Source organism: Pseudonaja textilis, chromosome 1, assembly GCF_049901715.1.
Source record: "Pseudonaja textilis isolate UNSWEBS1 chromosome 1, rPseTex1.2, whole genome shotgun sequence".
In the NCBI taxonomy this organism is placed as follows: Eukaryota; Metazoa; Chordata; class Lepidosauria; order Squamata; family Elapidae; genus Pseudonaja; species Pseudonaja textilis.
The window spans coordinates 11,177,508-11,198,991 of NC_141990.1; the positions used below are offsets into that span (position 1 = coordinate 11,177,508).

At 45.4% G+C, this 21,484-nt stretch overlaps 1 protein-coding gene across 7 annotated transcripts; it reads left to right on the forward strand.

The window, feature by feature from the left end:
- Window positions 1-20: 20 nt before the first annotated feature.
- On the forward strand, window positions 21-21,257 carry TNFAIP1 (TNF alpha induced protein 1). Of its 7 annotated transcripts, none has more exons than XM_087925996.1 (8): window positions 31-249; window positions 2,061-2,335; window positions 8,261-8,611; window positions 9,368-9,537; window positions 10,787-10,876; window positions 13,933-13,985; window positions 17,149-17,344; window positions 20,095-21,257. In XM_087925996.1, the coding sequence occupies exons 3-8, from the start codon at window positions 8,398-8,400 to the stop codon at window positions 20,314-20,316; spliced, it is 945 nt and encodes a 314-aa protein (XP_087782122.1). In that variant the 5' UTR covers window positions 31-249; window positions 2,061-2,335; window positions 8,261-8,397; the 3' UTR covers window positions 20,317-21,257. The 7 variants fall into 7 exon arrangements, with proteins under 7 accessions (XP_026565938.1, XP_087782122.1, XP_087782127.1 ...); XM_087925978.1 differs by having other exon boundaries at window positions 40-249; window positions 2,264-2,335; XM_087925986.1 differs by having other exon boundaries at window positions 53-249; window positions 2,259-2,335.
- The last annotated feature ends 227 nt before the right edge of the window (window positions 21,258-21,484 follow it).

Sequence of the window (21,484 nt, forward strand, 5' to 3'; positions counted from 1 at the left end):
GGGAATGGACGCTGGCGCGCGGGGCCTGTCGGGAGTTGTAGGCTGAGTTCTCGCGATGAGGAGAAGCCTGTTGCTGCAGCCCCCAACTTGGAGCTTGTCTCTTCGGCCGGGATTGAGAAGCTGAAGGTTCGGCGAGTCGCTCGGAGCCGGTTGAGCTCAGTTCCGCTCCTTTGCCTGGCCGTCGCTCGGGGCTCCCGCGGAGCCATTGGTGGCCTAGTGTGGGAGCAGCGCTGAGCGGCTCGGAAGCAGGTAAAGAAAAGAACCAGCGGTTGGCAGGGCGAATCGGGTGGGAGGGCCCGCGTTTGGGGCAGAGACAAGGGGAAGTGAAGTTGATTCTGTATTTTGGGGACGAGAGGTTTGAAATAAAGCGAGGTAGGCGGGAGTAAAGGTAGGCTGGGTGAAAGAGTTTCCTTTCCTTTTTATTTACAGTATTTGTATAATTTATAGTCCCCTCCCAACCTCTTTTAGCGGCAGAGATAGGGAGTCCGTCGTTTGAAACAGGCTGGAGGTGGGGAAACGCTACACCTGTTGAAGGGTAGCCCAGAGTTCAAACCCAGGAGAAGATCATGGTAGGGCTACTTGGTCATTTTGAATAAGGTTGAAGAGAAAAATTTCTGAATACCTGTTACATTGGATGCCTTAAGTCTTAAAATGAGATTAAATGAAATACAGGGATTCTCCCCCACTCCTGGTCATAACTATGCTACCTTTGATATACAGCCCCCAACGTGCATTCAGAAGCAAGTATGCTCCTTTGCTTGAAAAATTTACAGTTGGGTACCCTTGTTCTGTAAATACAGCTAGGACAGCAAAAGCACTTAGACTTATATACCGCTTTACAGTGCTTTACAGCCCTCTCTAAGCGGTTTACAGAGTCAGCATACTGGGTCCTCATTTTACCCACCTCTGAAGGATGAAAGGCTGAGTCAACCTTGAGCCTGGTGGGATTTGAACTGCCAAATTGCAGGCAGCCCTCAGTCAGCAGAACCTAGGCCTGCAGTACTGCACTCTAACCACTGCACCACTGTGGCTCATGGATGGTGTGGTGGTTAAAGCATTGGATCGACTTAGGTTGAAGTCCAAATGCAACCATGGAAGCGAGGGGTTAACTCAGCCAGATGTATCTGGCGGGGTTGAGGGAACTCTTTGGGGATTCTAGAAAGGGAGCCAGGTGGACAGAAAGTGAGATAGCATTGTAAATACAGATAGTCCTCAAATTATGACTGTAATGGAAACGGCCCATTACAGTTGTAAGTCGGGTCACCCACACAACTGACCTGATTTTATGACCTTTTTCTTCAGTAGTTGTCACATGACTTCAGGGGAGAGGATGACTGTCTGAACTTTGAATCCAGGTTGTCGGATCTGTCAGAGCAACTGGCCAAGAACTACGTGTAGTCCAAACCCTAAAAGAAAAAGTGTGAACAGAAAATCAGATCTAAGTAGAAAGAACAAAATGAGCCTTCAGCAGGAGCTGTACAAAAATAAGTGGCCATTTGGATCCCACCCTTGAATTGAGTCCCTGCATGTACTATATATTCTTATACAGGGAGTCCTCAACTCACAGCAGTTTATTTAATGACCAAAGTTACAACAGCACTGAAAAAAGTGACTTATGACCATTTTTCACACTGTTGGAAGAAATATCCAGGTCCAGGTCCAAGCCAGGAGAAAGGCACTGGAAATAAAATGGAGGCTGATGGAAAGAAAGGTTCCCTTTATTGATGAAGCAGAACCACCAACCGCGTGTGATTCTGGGACAGCTGATAAAATGGAGTTTAGAGTGGATGGATTTTTATACCTTCTGGGTTCCTATGCGGTCACGTAGAGGTCATGGGTGGCTCTATAGGCAAAAGGAGAAATGCAAATCCTAGGTGTTTGAGCTAATTTTGTCAACCTTTGGCTTGATTGTGTTGCTTAGCTGGAGTCTCTGACCCAGTCTTTCTGAATGACTGATGAAAGTCATTTCTATAAGCTGGCCTCCTCAATTCTACTAGAGCAGGGAAACTCTGCTGGTTTCTGTCTCCCTTAAGGTTTTTTTTTTTCCATTTCTCCTTTAGGGGAAATATTCTATCCTGCCTTTTTAATATTCCCCCCAAATATTTTATTATTCGGGGAGGGGAGCAGTGGTGGTATTCTACTGGTTCTGCCAAGCCAGTAGCAGCGATGAGCAGCGGAAAATGAACCGGTTCTCTCTGCTACTCTGCTGTTGGGCCCACCTGGGCTCCTATACTCACCTTTATCCTCTGCTTTTGAAGCACAGCTGCTTTGTGTAGCACAGCAGAGTCCGTGCAGCAGCTGCTGAAGCGACTGGGAAAGTGCAGGCTTGCAGGAGGTGAGTTGGAACACCTCTGCACCTGTGCAAAGTGAATGTTTGGCCTGTGCATGCACGCAAAGTGTGCATGCGCACAAAGCCCGCCCACTAAGCCATGCCCACCAAACCGATGGTAAACATTTTTGAATCCCACCACTGGAGAGGAGCTTCCCACAACACGACTTTTGTAGCAGCCCCACGATCATGTGATCAAAATTCAGATGTTTGACAATTGATTCATACTTCCAACCCATTTCTGTGTCTCAAGGTCATGTGATTACTTTTTGGAACCTTTTGACAAGCAAAATCAACGGGGAAGCTCGATTCAGGTAGCAACCGTGTTACTAACTTATCAACTGCAATGATTCACTTAACTATGACAAGAAAAGTCATAAAATGGGACAAAACTCATTTAATGAATGTCTTAACTTTAACAACAGACATTTTGGGCTCAATTGTAAGTCGAGGACTACCTGTAGTTTTCAGTAGTTATTGGTGTCACCAGGACAAATTATCTTGATGCTGAACAACTAATTGGAAATGTTTGGACAGCAATGTGAATGATAAAACTAAAATTGCTATATTCATTTAAGAACTTGAGTTGATCAACTTGGTCATTGAGTGAAGCAGTTGCTAAGTGAAAACATGATTTGATGGCCTCACTTCTGCTTTCTTTGGCTTTACAGACTTGTGAAGGTTGTAAATGCGAGGATCGATTACAAAGTTAGTTTTTCATTAATGCTGTAACTACAGTTGCTAAATGAGGCAGTCACTAAATGAAGACTGCCTGTAAAAACTGCCAGTTTAAAACAGAACTGGAAAAGTTAAGCTTGTTAGAATATCCCATGAATCTGAAGACAAATTCATGAGATATTTCGGTGTGTGTTCGTGTACACAGAATCAAAATGTCACTAAGAAAAGGGTTGACTTGATGGCTTCCAGGTGTGTCTGGATTACATGGCCCATCAGGCTGAGCCATTGCTGGTGATAGGAATTACCATACAAATATATCAGAAGGGCAGCTTGCTAAGGTGCACATTGGTAGCTTTTTTTGCAGAAATGGAGAACCAAGTTGTCATGCTCCTGGTGGAGACTGACTCTGAGGGAGAGGAGGAACAGCCGGCAGGGAGTGGAAGTGCGGCTCCGGAGGTTGTGGAGGAGGTTGGGGAAGGGCAGAGGCCGGCTGAGCAGTCAGAGGAAGAACCAGGCCCCTCCCCTCTCCATCCTAGGGCACACGAGGAGAGGATAAGGGAGAGACTTGGTCTATAGGGGAGGAGAAGGTCTTCTTCATGGGCTGCAGCTGTGACAACTGGATAAGAGGACAGACATGCGTACCGACCAGTGCTGGAAACAAAGCATGGAAATATCTCTAGTTTATTGTTCCTCTCTGAGTTCGGCGTCCTTCCCAGTGTGTGTTCTGATATCACTGGATGTCTTCAAGCCCTTTTCTTGCCTGGTTTGTGTTGTTTTTCACTCTTTATAATTTAAATGGCATTTCCTCCTCCTTGTAACTGCTTGTGTGGGAGTTTTTTGTCTCCAGTCAAGGATATTTGGAGCTTGGAAGTAAAGTGAAGGAATAAAAGGGGCTTCACCCGGTTTTTGTGACTGTGTTTATTTTGTATCCTGCCCTGGGTCATCACACAAGTGTATTAGTTTCAAAATGGACAATAGAAATAGAATAGAACAACAGAGTTGGAAGGGACCTTGGAGGTCTTCTAGTCCAACCTCCCAGTGGTGGGCTGCTACTGGTTCTAGCAAACTGGTAGTTCCGGCAATCAACTAGCCCTTCCCACCTGCCCCTGTCCTATCCTGTCCTATATTTCTGTCTTTTTCAGATCAGCTGATTAATGCTGGACAGTGGATTACCGCGCCTCAGCTGTTATGCTTACGGGGAAGGCTAGAATGTAAGATGTATAGGTTCAAATTTGAGTCTTTTGAATGCTGCACGTGCTCACAGAACCAGTTGTTAAACTGGTTGCAGCCCACCACTTCAACCCCCTGCTTAGGCAGGGAACCCTATACCATTTCAGACAAATGGTTATCTGAAATAGGTAGGATTCAGAGGTGGTATTCAGCAGGTTCTGACCAGTTCTGGAGAACTGGTAGTGGAAATTTTGAGTAGTTTGGAGAACCAGCAAATCCTACCTCTGACTGGCCCCACTCCCATCTCTTCTCTGCCTCCCGAGTCCCAGCTGATCGGCTGGCTCTTCTTTTGTTGCCATGCATAGGAGAATGGAGCTGGAAAGTAGGTTAGTGGGATGGGGAGGGAATGGGGATTTTGTAGTAACCTATTGTGGTTGGCCGGCAGCCTGTGCAGACAGCAGCAGAATCAGACAGTGGGGAAGAATAGGGACCAGTCTGGGAGTCTAGAGAGGACTTGGATGAGGATCCTGCGTCCGATGCAGGGAAGGGGCCAGGGCCATCTGGGAGTGGGGTGCTGACTCTGGAGCCTCCAGAGTCTGGCAGCAGTGAGGCAGAGGAACAAGGGGGAGCCTATTCCCAGTGCGCATGTGCGCAGAGCTGCCAAAATTCAGGAGCAGCTGAGACAAAAGGGGCAACTCAGGAGTAAGGCTTGGAGGTAATTGCCCCTCCCATAAGGTATAAAGGACAGGCAAAGGTGATGAAACCTTTGCAGAAAGCAAAGTCGTTCATTCTGTTTGGATTAATCCTCGAAACTCTGTGGTCTTTGTACTTTGGTTGGTTTTTTTATAACTCATTTGGCACTCTAGTTGTTGGCAGCAATTCAAAGGAAAGAAAGGTGAGTGCTTATCTCGAAGGGCCTGTTTGGGACTCATTACAGGCTGGGAATGAACATTATTCCCAGCATGATAATAAAACAAGAGTTGTAACTTAAGCGTGTGCTTAATGATGGTCTTGGGAAGCCTTGGTCAGAACATAATCTTTCCCCAGGAGTGGGGAGGGAATGGGGATTTTACAGTATCCTTCCCCTGCCATGCCCACCAAGCCAGGCCCACAGAACCGGTAGTAAAAAATTAAATCCCACCACTGGTAGGATTGGTAAGTGAATTTTGAAAAATGTGACCAAATTTTAGCAATGTGATCTGCAAGAGCAGCAGAGGTAGTGACCTAGGAGCATAAACTGCAGTATAGTTCCCATCAGTGCTATGTGGGCCACAAGACAGCTACATCTGTGGCGTATCTAGATTGGCGACCTAGAACTGTCCAGAATGCTTAGCCCTGACATTTCTTAAGGGCTGGAACATTGGATTTAGATGGAGGAGAGCCAGATTCAAGTCTACCCAAAGGTACTCAGCCAAAGATATTATTTAAATGTCCTTGACTCTGCTTCTCTCGCTCAGCTATCCTGCAGCAAAGCAACAGGACTTCATCTGTTGCCGGATGAAAATGTAATAAAACATTAATTCTCTTCCTGGCTGCTCTTCCTGCCCTTTTGAAGCCAAGCTTGGAGTTGCAAAATTGTTAAACTAGACTTTTTTTTTTTTCCTCAGTAGAGGCTTTTGAACCAGGATTTTCTATGGGAAGGAAAGGGTTCCACTGGATAAATGTGAGCATTTGACTCTGAAAATGGCCATGAGAAAGACTGAATTTGTGATCTCTGGTGAAGAGGTGGCTCTTTTGTGCGCTGAGAGATAGAAGAAAGAAAAACTCCTTTGCTACCTTTTTAGAATTTTTTAGAATTTTGTCTTACAAGGTAGTCCTCATTTAGTGACTGCCTTGCACAGCGGCCACTTGTAATTAGGATGGGGATGGAAAAAGTAACTTTGGGGCCAATCCTTGCATTGACAGTCTTTGCAAAAAAAAAAAAAAAGGCCAAGGAAAGCTGGAAGTAAAATCACGATATTTCACTTAGCAACTGCTTCACTTAATGATGAAGTTGCCAATCTCATTTGTCACAAAACGAAGACTACCTGCATTTATCAACTTTAGCAAAGTAGCTGTGGGACAGTCATTGGACTCTAGCATCCTCAGTGTATCAAAACAGGACACAAAAGCGGGATAAAGTCATAAAGTCACTTTTTATGGTACCATTGTAACTTCGAACGGACGCTAAACGAGTTGTAAGCCGAGGACTGCCTGTGAATCCAGGGAGCTCCTGGATTGTGGGTGAAACCTCCAGCACCCTCAGGTCAGCGTGATCAGCCGTGACAAATGCAACGCTCACATCTCTTTCTCTTTGCAACTCAAACCGGGTCATTTTCATGGCCGTTGTTTTCAGTTTTTGGTGATGTGCCATGATCTTTCCTGAATGCCATCCAGTTGGCTCTTGAGACAAGCTCAGGCTGGCCCTGTTGGAAACAGAAACCTGTTGTGACACTAGGTTATTTCCAGTTTATTGCTTTTTATAAAAGGCAATTAAAAAGTTTTTTAAAAAAAACCAGAGTCCAACTGGGAGGAAGGAAATATTCCTATTGTTTGAGGGAGGCTGAGTCAGACCCATTGCGTCATCCTTCAGGGCTGGAAACTCCACCCCCACCACCCACCCCCAATCTTCCTGCCTGCCCCACTGAAATGCAGTAATTGAAGTCTAGACTTTGGTCTCTTATCCAGAAGAGAGTTTAAGAAGGCTTGCCTCTGTTGCGGATACGGCTTTAAACAACAGGTATCTCTTTTTTTCCCCTTCATTTCTCAATATCATTTTTATATCCTAGGTACTCTTGTAATTGGATTGGTTAGATCAGAACATTCAATTTAAGTAAAGTTTAATTGCCTTTACAAGGGTGGGGGAAAAAGCCCCTTTGTCTTCAATTGGAATGAGTACCGCTGTTGAACGTTTCCTGAAAACAAGAGGGGTGTTTATTTTTTCAGAGCTTTGTAGCTTTTGTAATTTGTTTTAAAAACTGACTGACATGGGGGGATCTTATGTGTGATTGTATATATGTCTATTCTTCATTTAAATCCATTGTTTCTATGTTCTTCCAATTGAAAAAAAAATATACATTGGGTGGGGAATGATGTCCCCTTTACAATCTGTGGACTTTAATTCCCAGAATTCCAGAGCCGGCCATGCACACGATTAGCAAACTGGTTGTTACCATGGGAGAATCCTACCCCCGGATGAGAGGCTGTGTGTGTGGTTATCAGAACTTTAGTACCAAGTTGTAAGTTCCTGGGGTGGCCCTTTGAAACTTTGAGGGATCACCCAGCAACAGGTCATTAAGCGAGGACTGCCAGTGTAAGCTGCTTAAAAATCCTAAAAAATAATTTCTTGGAAACACGGCTTGACCTGCTCTAAAGGGAACCGGACCTTGCTCCTAGTTGTTTTCCTGATTCCCTGTGGAGATAGGTCAGTGTGAACCACCAAGTCTCAGTTACAGAGAAGACTCAGGTTTCAATAATTAGAATCCTGGCGCTATTTTTGTAGCAATGCTTCTGATCTCTTCTTACCATATGCTAAACTATAGCACAGTTTCATAGTTTTTGGCGAAGCACATTGCCAGATCCAGATGTCAACTCATAAAATATTTCTATGGTCTTTTTAGAGTTGCCAACAGAAAGGGAAGGGGGAGCAGTGCAGCAGCTTGCAAATTGAAAGTGCATTCCATAAATGTTTTCAAAGATAGTAACTAGGTAACCAAAGTTTCTGCCAAGCAAAATTCTAATTGGAGAGCATGATTGATGACCATTGGCTATGGATGTGTCCCATTGGAGAATATGAATTATGATACACATAGGGGGTCGGGGAAAAATCAGGGTCAAGGGTGACAATGAACGACGTGTCTCAGAATTGGCTACACCCAGGCAGTGCCCACATGTTAACTCTCAATAAATCCTTTTGAAGGTTTGGAAGTTTGGCTCGAGACTCATGATTTGAATGGGATTAAGTGCCGGAATTCTGACACCAGACAAGATGGCTGATAAAAATGGGCTTTGCCTCCTGAGCGTGTTGTGTGAACCCCTCCCAACACAATCATTTCAACCAACAACAGTGAAACACATCTCTCTCTGTTTTTGCTCTGCTTTTAGAGTCTCTTGGCTCCGGGGCCTGCAACTTCCAAGGAGTTCTTGAATCCAGTTGGAGACCCCCACGGTTTTCCCCTCCAATCACGGCGGAGTCGGTCAAGCCCACCCACTGCCGTGTTGTCATCTATCTGCAGAAGGAGATGTCCGGCGACACCTGCTTAACCGGCCTCTGCCCAGCTTCGGGAGCAAAGCCGAAAAGGTGCAGCGCCAAAATCGGCACCCTTGGCAATAAGTACGTGCGGCTCAATGTTGGGGGCTCCTTGTATTACACCACCGTGCAAGTGCTGACACGCCACGACACCATGCTGAAAGCCATGTTCAGCGGAAGGATGGAGGTGCTCTCCGACAAGGAAGGTGGGTGCTGATGAAAACCAGCAAAGCCAGTGATCTGACCCAGCTCCCCAAACACGACATCCCCTCTGTTGTTGAAGCAATGATTCCTTTATTAGGAGTGCCAGCAGCCCTGGCAGAAAGTTTCTCTTATAGCAGGCTAACAAGTCTGTCCGGCAGGGAGATGAATAGTTGTCCGTCACAACTATTCATCTCCACCCCCTCCCTTTTATCCCCAGAACTAGAGTGGGGCTTCGCTCCCAGGGACCGGCCCATAGATTTCCACTGCTCTCCTCTCCTCTGCCTTCTGTGCATTTGCTTTTCAGGCACTGGACCCAGTTGTTCCTCCTCTTCCTCATCAGCCACCTCTAGACCTGTTAGACTGGTTCCAAAAGTTGGGAATGGGAGATACAGTTTTGTATTAGTTCTCCTCTTTCTTTGAATTCTATGGTAGTTGGCATTGATACAGGTAGTCCTCCACTTACAACCACAACCGAGTCAAAATGTATGTTGCTAAGTGAGATATTAAGTGAGTTTTGTCCCATTTGATGACTTTTCTTGCCACAGTCAAGGACTACCTATAAATCTAATTAATCAAAATTTTAACTGGCGTCCTCTGAGATCTGTTTGCAGCCTGTTCAGAATTACCACCCAAGATTAGGCAAGTTTTCGTACATCTGCGAGTCTTCTTGGTAGACATCAAAGCTCTGTGGGATAATTTTCTTACATATTTTCCCGCCTGCTTTGCTTGAAACCCAAGGCCTGTTGTTTCTTTCCCAGGTTGGATCCTGATCGACCGCTGCGGGAAGCATTTTGGAACCATCTTAAATTACCTTCGGGACAACACGGTCATTCTACCCAAGAACCGGCAGGAAATCAAGGAGCTGATGGCCGAAGCCAAATATTACCTCATTCAGGGCTTGGTGGACCTCTGTCAAGCTGCCTTGCAGGTAAGAGAGCTGTACATGCTGAAGGGTAAAAGCTTAAAGAGAAGGAAGGGGCCCTGGAGGTCATCCAGCTCAACCCTTTTACTGGAGGCAAGAATCCTACTCGAGAAAAGCCCTTGATGGGGACAACCGGTGTATATTTAAAGTTCTTTGGGGGAAGGACAGTCTACATTCTCCTGTGTAGATTATTATTCTAGACATGGGGGCCTTTGGGCCACCACCACCCCAGTCCTGAATTTGTGGGCTTCAAACACCCCCTCCCCAATGGACTACGACAAATCTTTCAAGTACTCTGTTTTTAAAAAGAAAATTGTGTCTTCAACCTTTAAAGCCCTCACTCTCTTAAAATGCTGAAGAAGTTCCACAGATATCTGTTCCCGCCATTTTCATTTTCACGCCTTCTTTTAAAAGTGTGATGCGGGAGGGAGGGGGGAAATTCACCATCAAAATTCTCTGCAAGAGGTTTAGGGCATAAATTATGTCCCGCAAGAGCACCCTCCCAACATCCTGGCAAAAAGTAAAAATTGTTCTGACCTAGGCGTCCCAAAAGCACGAAGCCAACTCCTCGTCCTGATAAAAACCCTTTTATTTAGTTTAAAGTGAATTCCTCTCCAGCAAAGTCCCAGCCAACAGTCTTTAAAGTGATATCACAGTTACAGACCTTTATCAGGCTTGGAGAGCTGCCAATAGGATATCTTCCAAACGTCACTCTGTAGCAGACAATACTTGGCAAGAAGTCAGGAACAGATCTTCACCCTAAAGAATTGAACTAATTGTCTCCTGCAAACACCACTCCCCTTTCGCTACTCTTTATTCCCTATGGGAGGGGTCATTCACCATCCACCTATGGCTTTATTCCCAAGTCGACCGTTGTTCCTTAGCTGTTCCCTTCTCCTGGCAGCTCTGCGCATGTGCACACTGGAAACAGGCTCCAGCTGTTCTTCTGCCCCACTGATTTCTGACTCCGAAGGCAGCTGATAACTGTCAGACAGCCCTGGCCCCATCTCTGCCTCCAACACAGAGCATTCGTCACAGCCTTTCCCCAGACTCCAGGACTGGCCTATGTTCCTCCCCAACCTCCTCACTGTCTTGAGTCTGCTGCCAGCTTTGCCGGCCACTGGCGGGCCACAACAAAAGCCAGATGGGATAACTTAAATCTTCATTTCTGCCATTCTAAACAACGGGATTCCAGAGGCAATGGCAGTCTACCCTGCTTTAATCTGTCTGGATGTGTGTGCAATTCTCTTTGCAGGACAAGAAAGAGACCTACCACCCAGTCTGCAATATCCCTGTCATCACGTCTCCGAAAGAGGAAGAGAGGCTCATTGAATCAGCCATGAAGGTACTGAGGGGGGGGATGAAGAGAGAATGAGCAGGCGAAAAGGGCCAATTCACACATTACGGGTAGTCCTCAGTTTATGACCACAATCGAGCCCAAAATGTATGTTGCTAATTGAGAAACTTGTTACGTGAGATTTGCCCCACTTTGCGACTTTTCCTGTTACGGTTGTTAAGTGAACCGTTGCAGTTGTCTGGTTTCCGCAGTGACCTCATTTGTCAGAAAGTTGCAAAGGTTGATCACGTAACCCTGGGACACTGCAACCGTCATAAATTTGTGTCAGTTGCCAAGCGTCTGAATTTTGATCATGTGACTATGGAGAGACAACAATGGTCACAAGCATGAAACATGGGCACAACTCACTTTTTTCAGGGCCGTTGTAACTTTGAACGGTCACCAAGTGAACTGTTGTCAATCAAGGACTTACCTATGCAGTGCCAAAGGTGCTTTTTTTTTTCTTAGAGTAGGGCTGGGATTTAAATTTTTTAACAACCGGTTCTGTGGGTGTAGCTTAGTTGGGCGTGGCTTGGTGGTCATGTGACTGGGTGGACATGACTTGGTTGTCATGTTATTGGCTGGCCGTGGCCAACTTAATATTACTCATATCGAGGCACGCATCTCCTCGCCTGGCCTCTCATAACTGGGGATGCTGCAACAGTTGTAAGTGTGAAAAATGGTCATAAGTCCCTTTTTTTCAGTGCCATTGTAACTTTGAATGGTCACTCCACACAAGCAAAGTACCAGCAGAGGAGGGGGGAAAAACTCCAGAGACATTCCTGAGACAGGAAGTCTAGTCCTGCCAAGAATGTAATAAGGGTTAACGGAGAGGCAGTTTCTGTAAGCAACACCAGAATGTTTCCTTCCTGCCTTCCTTACAGGATTAGGCCAGTAATTTCTAACAACCTGCTTAGAACTGCTTAGAATGTTAACAACCGGTTCTAGGAAATAGGTGCGAACTGGTAGAATCCCACCCCTGTCCAAGAGGCAACGGGACTTTCTGGTTTTCCTTTGAAGACGTTTGGCTTCTCATCTGAGAAGCTTCCTCAGCTCTGACTAGATGGTGGGGAATGGAATATAAACATAATATGGAATATAAATCCTTCCCGTATATATACACAGTATATAAGTCTAAGTGCTATTGCTATTGCTATTTTACCCTTTAAAAAAACCCCAAAGCCACAGGTTTAGTGTGATCCTTGAACTAACGGAGGGTAAGCACATCTGCTCCAAGCCAGGGTCATCCCAAGCCTGGATTGGCACCACATGGGACGCCATCCAAAGTCTCAGCTACTTGTCTTCCTTATTGGTGGCTGGGAATTTGAACTTTGTCCCAGCATCTGAAGAATGAGGAAGAGGGAAGAGGAGGCTCCGTTCAGCTTTTAAAATATCAATATTTTCCATGCTATTGAACACCTAGAGGTGATATGAGTACAGATAGCCTTCATTTTACGGGCCACAATTGAGCCCAAAATTTATGTCCCTAAGTGAGAAACTTGTTAAGTGAATGTTTGTCCCATTTTTTTTTAAACTTTTCTCCCCACATTTTTTAAATGAATCACTGCAGTTCTTAAAATAGCAACACTTGGTCACCCAAGGGGGAATCACACAGCACTGCAACCGTCGTAAATGTGAGTCAGGTATCCGAATGTAACTTGACATGACCATGGAGATGCTGCAACGGTTGTAAGTTTGAAAAACGGTTATATGTCCCCTTTTTCAGTGCTGTTGTAACTTCGGTCGCTGTAAGTTGAGGACTACCTGTATTTGAAAAAAAGGCTGTTGTGGTTTACCCTTTTCAGCTCATGGCAGCTAAAACCACTTTTGTTATTTTTGGAGTCTGCTCTTTGGGGGAACACGGGAAATTTGCTGGAGATGGGTAGAGTTAATGATGGGGAGGGGGCTCCAAAGTGGATTGGGTTCCCCATTGTTCCTCTTCCCTTTCTGTTCCAGTTAAGATCCCCCAATTTAGGGAATAAATTGCAAAGGAGTACTTGGAATAGCCATGCCTATCGTTCATTCATTCATGAAAATGTGTATGGCCACCCAATTCATTCTCAGTGATTCTGGGCAAGGATAAAGTATATTGTTCTTTGTGCTGTTTCTTTGGAGCTACTCAAGGAGCATCCAAGTGAAGGGCAAAAAAAGTCAAGGTGGTAGACGTGCCTTCGTCATCTCCCTCTGCAGAAGCCGCAGAGCTATTCCACAGCGCCTTTAAAAGAAAAAAAATAGTTCCCAGCGAGGAAAGCTGTCCAGACATTTGAGCCTTATCTATGTCAAACGGCCTCCTAAAGGATTTTATCAAATGGTTAAACTTTTTCTGGACTGATTTGCTTAATGACAGAACGATTCACTTAACAACTGCAGTGATTTGCTTAACCATGGAGAGAGGGTCCCACTGCTTTGCTTAACAAAAGAAGTTCTGGTCTCAATCTAACAGATTAACAGAGTTGGGAGGGGCCTTGTAGGTCATCTAGTCCAACCCACCCCCTTTGCCCAAGCAGGAGACCCTATACCTGTGATGGCGAACCTGTGGCGCGTGTGCCAGGGGTGGCACACATCTCTGTGGGCACATGAGCCGTCACCCCAGCTCAGCTCCGCCGCGTATGCATGCAGGCCTCCCACCAGCCAGCTAGTCTTTGGGTCTTGTCCACACAGGCACTGGGGGAGCGCATGCCCAGGGGATGTGCGGAGGGCAGGGCACATGCGCGGGGGATGTGCGTGTATTGCATTTTGGGGATGCGTGCATGCCCACACGCTTTGGGCCCTCGATGCTGAAAAGGTTAGCCATCACTGCCCTAGACCTACACTATACCATTAAGGTTGTAAATGAAGGATGACCTGTACTGGGAATCTGAAGGCCTGGCAAGATTTCTTCCGTGGCTTGTTTTTCTCCTTCTTGCAAACACCCGAGTCAGGAACGGTGATTTCAGGTTCCCATAATGACCTGGGAACATTCAATGCTTCTGTTCCCAGAGCTTTGTGGGATCCAGGGCGATGAGTCTCTGCATTCTGTTGGCCTGCATTGACCCCCCCTTTTTTTTCTCCCCCCTTTTTTTCAGCCAGTGGTGAAGCTCCTTTATAACCGAAGTAACAACAAATACTCCTACACAAGGTAAACACCTCCCTTCTCTGGGCTAACGCTGAAACTTAAAAGACAAAAGTTTGGAACTCTGCGAAGGTCGGATTCACCCTCCTGTTTCTGCGATGATCCACCAGTTGAATCTAGGAAGACACCCCCCCCCCACTCCCAAGCAGACATAAAAGCTTTGCAACACTGTACAGGTAGTCCTCGGCACAACAGTTCACTTAGTGACTGTTCAAAGTCACAACGGCGATATCAGTGTTCCGAGTAATGCACCCATAGAAAGCAGAACTCTGAGGCAGGCAAATTCCTCAAAGAAGAATTTATTGGATGCGGCATATTGGCACAATTGGTGAAAGCCGACTCTGAATGTTCCCACGGCTTTCACCTAATGAAAAAGTAAATGTTTCCCCTTTCTCCCAAGTCACTGATTACGCTGTCCAATCAAGGTGCTGCCCGGTTGCTTGGTTACTTCACTCCTCCCCTGGCCAGCTACCTATAGGTTAGAGGATGCATTGCACTGCACTGCACTGCACTGCACTGCACTACACTACACTACATTACATTACATTACATTACATTACATTACATTACATTAAAAGTAATCCTCATATATGATCGGTCACTTAGCAACTGTTCAAAGTTACAATGGACCTAAGAAAAGTACTTATGACTTGGTTCTGAACATCCCCGCATTTTGGGCTCTCGGCAACCAACCCACATTTACTGCCATTCGCAGCGTCCCTCGGTCACATGACCATGATCTATGACGTTTTTTTACTAGAGTTTGGCATTTACTTCCAGTTTTGAGCAAAACCTACCCACAGTGAACAATGAGTTCGCATAACAACCATGCCGGTGGTTTAACAACTGCCGCAACAAGGGTTGTAAAATTAGGTGTGGTCACATGGTTATAAATAGCACAACTTAACCATAATTACAGGCTTAATTAGTCATAAGTTGAGGGCAACCTGTTACATGCATTAAATGTAACATGTATTGCAGATAGGTATAATTTACAATATAAAATGTAACGTGTACATTTTAAAAGTAAAAGAAAGTTTGCATTTTGTAGTTATGTATTGAAACAAGGCAAAAGGATGTCTTGGAGAGAATAGGAATTGATCCGATTCAAAGCCACCTTAGAAATCAGTCATTAAACTGAAAAATTCTATTACTGTAGCAAAGCAATTGTACTCTGAGTCTTCAGTCAGAGCTTGGCAAATTAATCCTAGGCACAAACCCTAGAAAAGACGCTTTAAGATCTATTCAAGCTTTCAAAACAGCAGTCAAGATTATTTTGCCACTGACTTAACATTTAATTGCATTTCTGCGTCTTATCTATCTTTACATGACAATTCTCTGGTCAAAGTACAAGGTAAAAAGATATTAATTATAGTAGCAGCAGTAAAAATGAAGTCACTGCTGTTTAAAGTAAACAACAAGATTGCTGCATTAGCGATGAAAAATCAGAGCTAAGGATTAACAGGTATTTGGACACAAATTCACCTGGTTTGTAATCCATCTGTGATGGGGGCCAGGATGTCAAGCTAGTTACCTTGAACAAAAACCAGGTACCGTGGGACTGAATTCCAAAGTAGCCCTCGACCTATGATTTGAGTATATGTGTGTATGTGTGCGTGTGCGTGTATATATATTTGAGTGTATATATGTGTGTATATATGTATGTGTATGTGTGTGTATATACATTTATTTATTTGATTTGTCACAAGATAATAGGTATAAACATGAGTAAGAATACAGGAAATAAATACGAATAAATGGGGACAATACTACAGGGACGGGAGGCATGATGGTGCACTTATGCACGCCCCTTACAGACCTCTTAGGAATGGGGTGAGGTCAATAGTAATTAGTTTGAGGTTAAAGGAGTGGGGGTTAGAGGATACATATACATACACACATACATATATATACATACATAAAATACATTAAAAGTAATCCTCGTATATGATCGGTCACTTAGCAACTGTTCCAAGTTACAGTGGACCTAAGTAAAGTACTCATGACTTGGTTCTGAACATCTCCGCATTTCGGGCTCTCGGCAACCAACCCACATATACTGCCATTTGCAGCATGACCATGATCTATGACTCTTTCTCACAATACACACTCCCCCAAATCTTTTTTTCCCCCCTCCCCTTTTGGATTAGGAATACGTTTAGTAATAAAACCCCTGCCATTTTTATTTTCCAGGAAAGAAAATGGAGCCAGAGGCTGGAGTTCTTTTATGCCAACCTCTGAGTAGATCCTTTTAGTTTATCTACAGGTAGTCCTCAACTTACGACTAACAAATAAGTCCTACATTTCCGATGCTAAGCAAGAGAGTTAAGTGAGGTTTGGCCCATTTTAGTCTGTCCTTTTCTGCTGAATGCCAGAGTGGTGGTGCCAGTAGAACCAGAGGCCCAGCTCAATCCTGGACCAGGTGAGAGCATCCTGCCCTTTGGAACCCTTAGCATGTGAAAACCTCTGTACAGGTAGTCCTTGACTTACAGCCATTCATTTAGTGACCTGTTCAAAGTTCAACAGCACCCCCAAAAAAGTGACTTATGGCCCTTTTTCATACTTACGGCTTGTCACATCCCCATGGTCACATGATCAACACTCAGATGCTTGACAGCTGGTCCCTATTTATGATGGTTGCTGGGTCCTAGGGTCATGTGATCAAAATTCAAGCGCTTGCCAATTGGTTCATGGTTATGACCATTGCTGTGTCCCAGAACCAAGTGATCCCCTTTTTTTGCGACCTTCTGACAAGCAAAGTCAGTGGGGAAACCAGATTCGCTTCACAACTGCTTCGCTAACTGTTCCACAACTGCAGGGATTCTCTTAACAACCGTGGAAAGAAAGGTCGTAAAATGGAGGGGCAGGGAGGCCTCAAACTGTCTCGTTTAGCAACAATAAATTTTGGGCTCTATTCTGGTCGTAAGTCAAGGACTACCTCTATCTCCAGATGCCTCTGCTTGCACAAGGGAGCCGCTGGATCTAGGGAGGCTCCACACATCCCTCGACACGATGGTTTTTTGGTGCCGGAGGAGATCGGAGATACGGAATCCTTCTGGCCTCCCAATGGCCCAGAATCGCTTTCGATGGCGAGTTGAGCGGTGTACAAATTTAATAAATAAAATCAGTGCTGCTATTTATTTTTTTTTGCCACCCCCGCCCCCTCCAGCAACTCCGACGACAATCTCCTGAAGAACATCGAACTCTTTGACAAGCTCTCGCTCCGATTCAACAAGAGGGTTCTTTTCATCAAGGACGTCATCGGGGACGAGATCTGCTGTTGGAGTTTCTTCGGCCAGGGGCGGAAGCTGGCTGAAGTCTGTTGCACCTCCATCGTTTACGCCACGGAAAAGAAGCAAACGAAGGTAATCGGCGATTCTGGGCCCTGGGATGGAGATCCGAGCTGAGCGGGGGAAGGGCTCAGGATTAATACCTGGGATACCTGCTGCTGTGGGTTGGTGAGGTGGCCTAGAAGTAGAGCACTCTCCTCACAGTCAGGAGGCTGTGAGTTCGATCCTAGGTAGAGGCTGATGTTTCTCTCTCTGGGCACAATGAGACTCTATGTGCTGAACAAAATTCCGTATTGGTGAAAGGAAAGGCGTTCGGCCAGTAAAAACTCCAACTCTATTCAGTTACCCAGACTCCACCAAGCAAGGGATTAAGGGGTCATTCAAAGAAGAAGATGATACCTGCCATTGTGGGGATGGAGGGGACCTCAATCTCCCAGGTAGACTAGACAGAAAACATGACTAGGTGAGCTAATTTTACATTATTGTGAGGCTGTCTTAAAAGAGTCTTGCAAGTCTGAAAGTACAAGCCTCCCACCATCTCCTTTATAGCCTAAGAAATTAAAGAGGTTCCTTTCTGAGTTTCTTCTTCTGCCTGTTATGAAGCTGCAGGCTCCCTCCGTCCTTTATCTGATAGTTTCCTAGGCAGCCTTTCTTCCACACATATCCCAAGGTTGTTCTTGCACATCATTAAGGGAAGCATCTTGAGCCACAGTGGCGCAGCGGTTAGAGTGCAGTACTGCAGGCTGCTTCTGCTGCCTGCCGGCTGCCTGCAATTTGGCACTTCGAATCTCACAAGGCTCATGGTTGGCTCAGCCTTCTGTCCTTCCAAGGTGGGTAAAATGAGGACCTGGATTGTTGGGGGCAGTATGCTAACTCTGTAAACCACTTAGGGCTATGAAGCACTGTAAAGCGATATATAAGTCTTAAGTGCTACTGCTTGCTGTCAAAATGGCCGCTTCCCCTTTGTGAAATGGCTACCACGGCAAGCCAGTTAAAATAGCCATTTTGGAGTGGCGGGGCTGAAAATGAAATCACTGACCCTTAAGTCTTAGGACAGATTTTAATCTTACATCAGAGCCTGTATTTCAGTGTGCTTTTTACTGCTCCAGCATCCATGTCAGAGGAGGGGTGCTGAAAAGCATTCTCTGAAATGGAGATGGTGATGGGATGTTTGGCAGCCGGCTAGCCTTTTGCTTGACTCAGTTGGAGGGGAATCCACCAGGAAATTTAACTTTTCTTAGAGTGGAGCAGTGGTGGGATTCAAAATGTTTTACTACCTTGGCTTGGTGGGCGTGGTGTGGCTTGGAGGGCGTGGCAGGGGAAGGATACTGCAAAATCCCCATTCCCTCCCCACCCCACTAACCTGCTTTCCAGCTCTGTTCTCCTGTGCAGGGCAACCGAAGAAGACCCAGCCAATCAGCAGGGACTCAATGGGAGGCAGAGAGTAGATGGGGACGGGGCCAGTCAGAGGTGGGATTTGCCAGTTTTCTGAACTACTCAGAATTTCCGCTACCGGTACTCCAGAACTGGTCAGAACCTGCTGAATATCCACCTCTGGAGTGGATGCTTCAGAGAGCAGATCTTAAATCTAGATATTGGAGACAGTGTCCTGTCTGACTCACAAGACAGTTGCTATGGTACCTTCTCGGTTTATTCAAGGCCAAAATACAATAGCGTGCAAAGTAAAACAGAGTCTTAGATGCTTCCCTGAATGGAGTTGCTTTCAAATAGGAGCAAGGAGAATAGTCGGTTCAAAAGTTTGGGTCAGTCCAAGTTGTTGGCCCGTTCAGAGGTCAGAGGTTCAAGGATTCTTACGCCAACAGGCATGTCACACAAGATGTTGTTTGCAAGAAAGGGAAGAGAGCTGCTTCTTAAATCAGGCTGCAGGCAGCTCTTACCCATCAAGAAGTTAGACTCCTTTCCTTGACAGGTAGTAGCCCTAGTTGAATGATGTTACTCTGCTCTTCGTTCTACTTGCTGGGTGCTTGTCAGCCCGCCTGGTAAATCAGACAGGAAAATGGGACTAGTCCAGAGGTCTCCAACCTTGGCAACTTTTAAGCCAGGCGGACTTAAAGCTGACTGGAGAATTCTGGGAGTTGAAGTCCACCTGGCTTAAAAATTGCCAAGGTTGGAGACCTCTGGACTAGATCATGGGTGTCAAACTTGTGGCATCACATTGCCATCACATGACTTTTCACGGAGGTTTTCCCATTCGCAGAGCTGGGGTGGGCGTGGCCTAGGTTAGGATTAGGGTTAGTCCTTGATTTGCAACAGTTCATTTAGTGACTGTTCAAAGTTACAGCAGCACTGAAAAAAACAACTGACGACCGTTTTTCAAAGACACAACCTTTGCAGCATCCCCACAACCGTGTGATCAAAATTCACATGCCCGACAACTGGTTCATATTTATGACTGTTGCAGTGTCCCAGGGTCATGTGATCACTTTTTGTGACCTGACAGGAAAGGCAATGGGATAGCCAGATTCACTTAACAACCGAGTTAATAACATCAGCTGCAGTGATTCGCATAACAACTGTGGCAAGAAAGATCGTAAAATGGGACAAAACTCAATAAATGCCTCCCTGAACATCAGAAATGTTGGCCTCAATTGTGGTTGTAAGTTGAGGACTACCTGTACTTTTGAACCCTATCTTGGTGCCTGTTTTCTTTCGCCTGGCAAGCGGCCACTGTGGGGGGATCCTGATGGCTTTCAGGCCCTGATTCTCCTGAGATCTCGGGGTTACAGGTGACGGTCTGTGTGAGGGAGGTAAAATGGAACCGTTGTTCCGATTTCCAAAGCTGCATCTTCTTCTTCCTCCTCCAGGTCGAATTCCCTGAGGCCCGCATCTACGAGGAAACGCTTAACATCCTGCTGTACGAGACTCCCCGGGTGCCTGACAATTCCTTACTGGAGGCCACGAGCCAAAATCGGAGCCAGGCCTCCCGCGGGGAAGACGAGGATGGCAACTACGAGCCGCGTGAGCGAGTCAGGCGCATTCACGTCAAGCGATACAGCACCTACGATGACCGGCAGATAGGCCATTAGGGTCCCAGGGGGCCCACCCGGAGCCCCTCCTTCCGCGTGGGGTGGGGGAAGGGCACGTGGCTTTGGCACTGGAGTCCCCTCACGGGCCCGGATCTTCCAGGAGGGCAGCTTACATTTCAGCCACACTGCGATGTAGTTTGCAAAACGTGACTACCACCACCACCCCGATGCCAAGTTACAACGGGGCGCGAAAGGGCAACCTTGTGGGTTTGAAGCCCATCCCTTGGCTGTTTTGTGTGGAATTTCATGGGCTCCTTTTCTGCCTCAAGACTTCCTGAAGACCTCCGTGCTTTTGAAAACAAAAATCCAGATGCTGAGACCAAAGAATCACACTGAAACACTACATTGCGACTACACTACAGTTGAAACACTACAGTTTTCTAGCCCCTGTTCCGCTTTCCCAGAGAAGACCTGGGTAGCTGTGACTGTTTTTTTTCTCCTTTACCACAATGTGATTTAAAAACAATTTTTTGTTTTGCCATAACTTGGCAACTTCTGATGCCACCTCAGCTAGAATCCTTGGGGCTCAATTGTTGCTGGGAATAACTGGAAATCAACTTCATGCTGGAAAAAAACTTTCTGTTCTAGTTCCTGATTCTTACTGATGCGTTTGCGGGGAAATTTGAAGGGAAGGGATATACCTGGTGTGCATCTTGTATGGGTAGTCCTCTACTTACAGCCACAATTGAGCTCTTGGTTCTTGCTGAGCTTGGCTGTTTTCTTGCAGGCGTTTCATTACCCAAACTAGGTAACATCATCAATGCTGATCACTAGTTACCAGCACTGATGATGTTACCCAGTTTGATGAAGAATGTATTTATGACGACTATGGTCATGATTTATCACTTATCTCTTTTATGTACACTAAGAGCTTATGCACTAAGACAAATTCCTTGTGTGTCCAATCACACTTGGCGAATAAAGAATTATGTTCTATTTTCTATTCTATTCCATTTTATTTTCTATTCTATTCTCTATTTTCTATTTGATTTTCTATTTGATTTTATTTTCTATTCTATTCTATTCTCTATTCTATTTTATATTCTGTTCTATTTTATTTTCTATTCTATTCTATTCTCTATTTTCTATTCTGTTCTATTTTATTTTCTATTCAATTCTCTACTCAATTTTATATTCTATTCTATTTTATATTCTATTCTCTATTCTA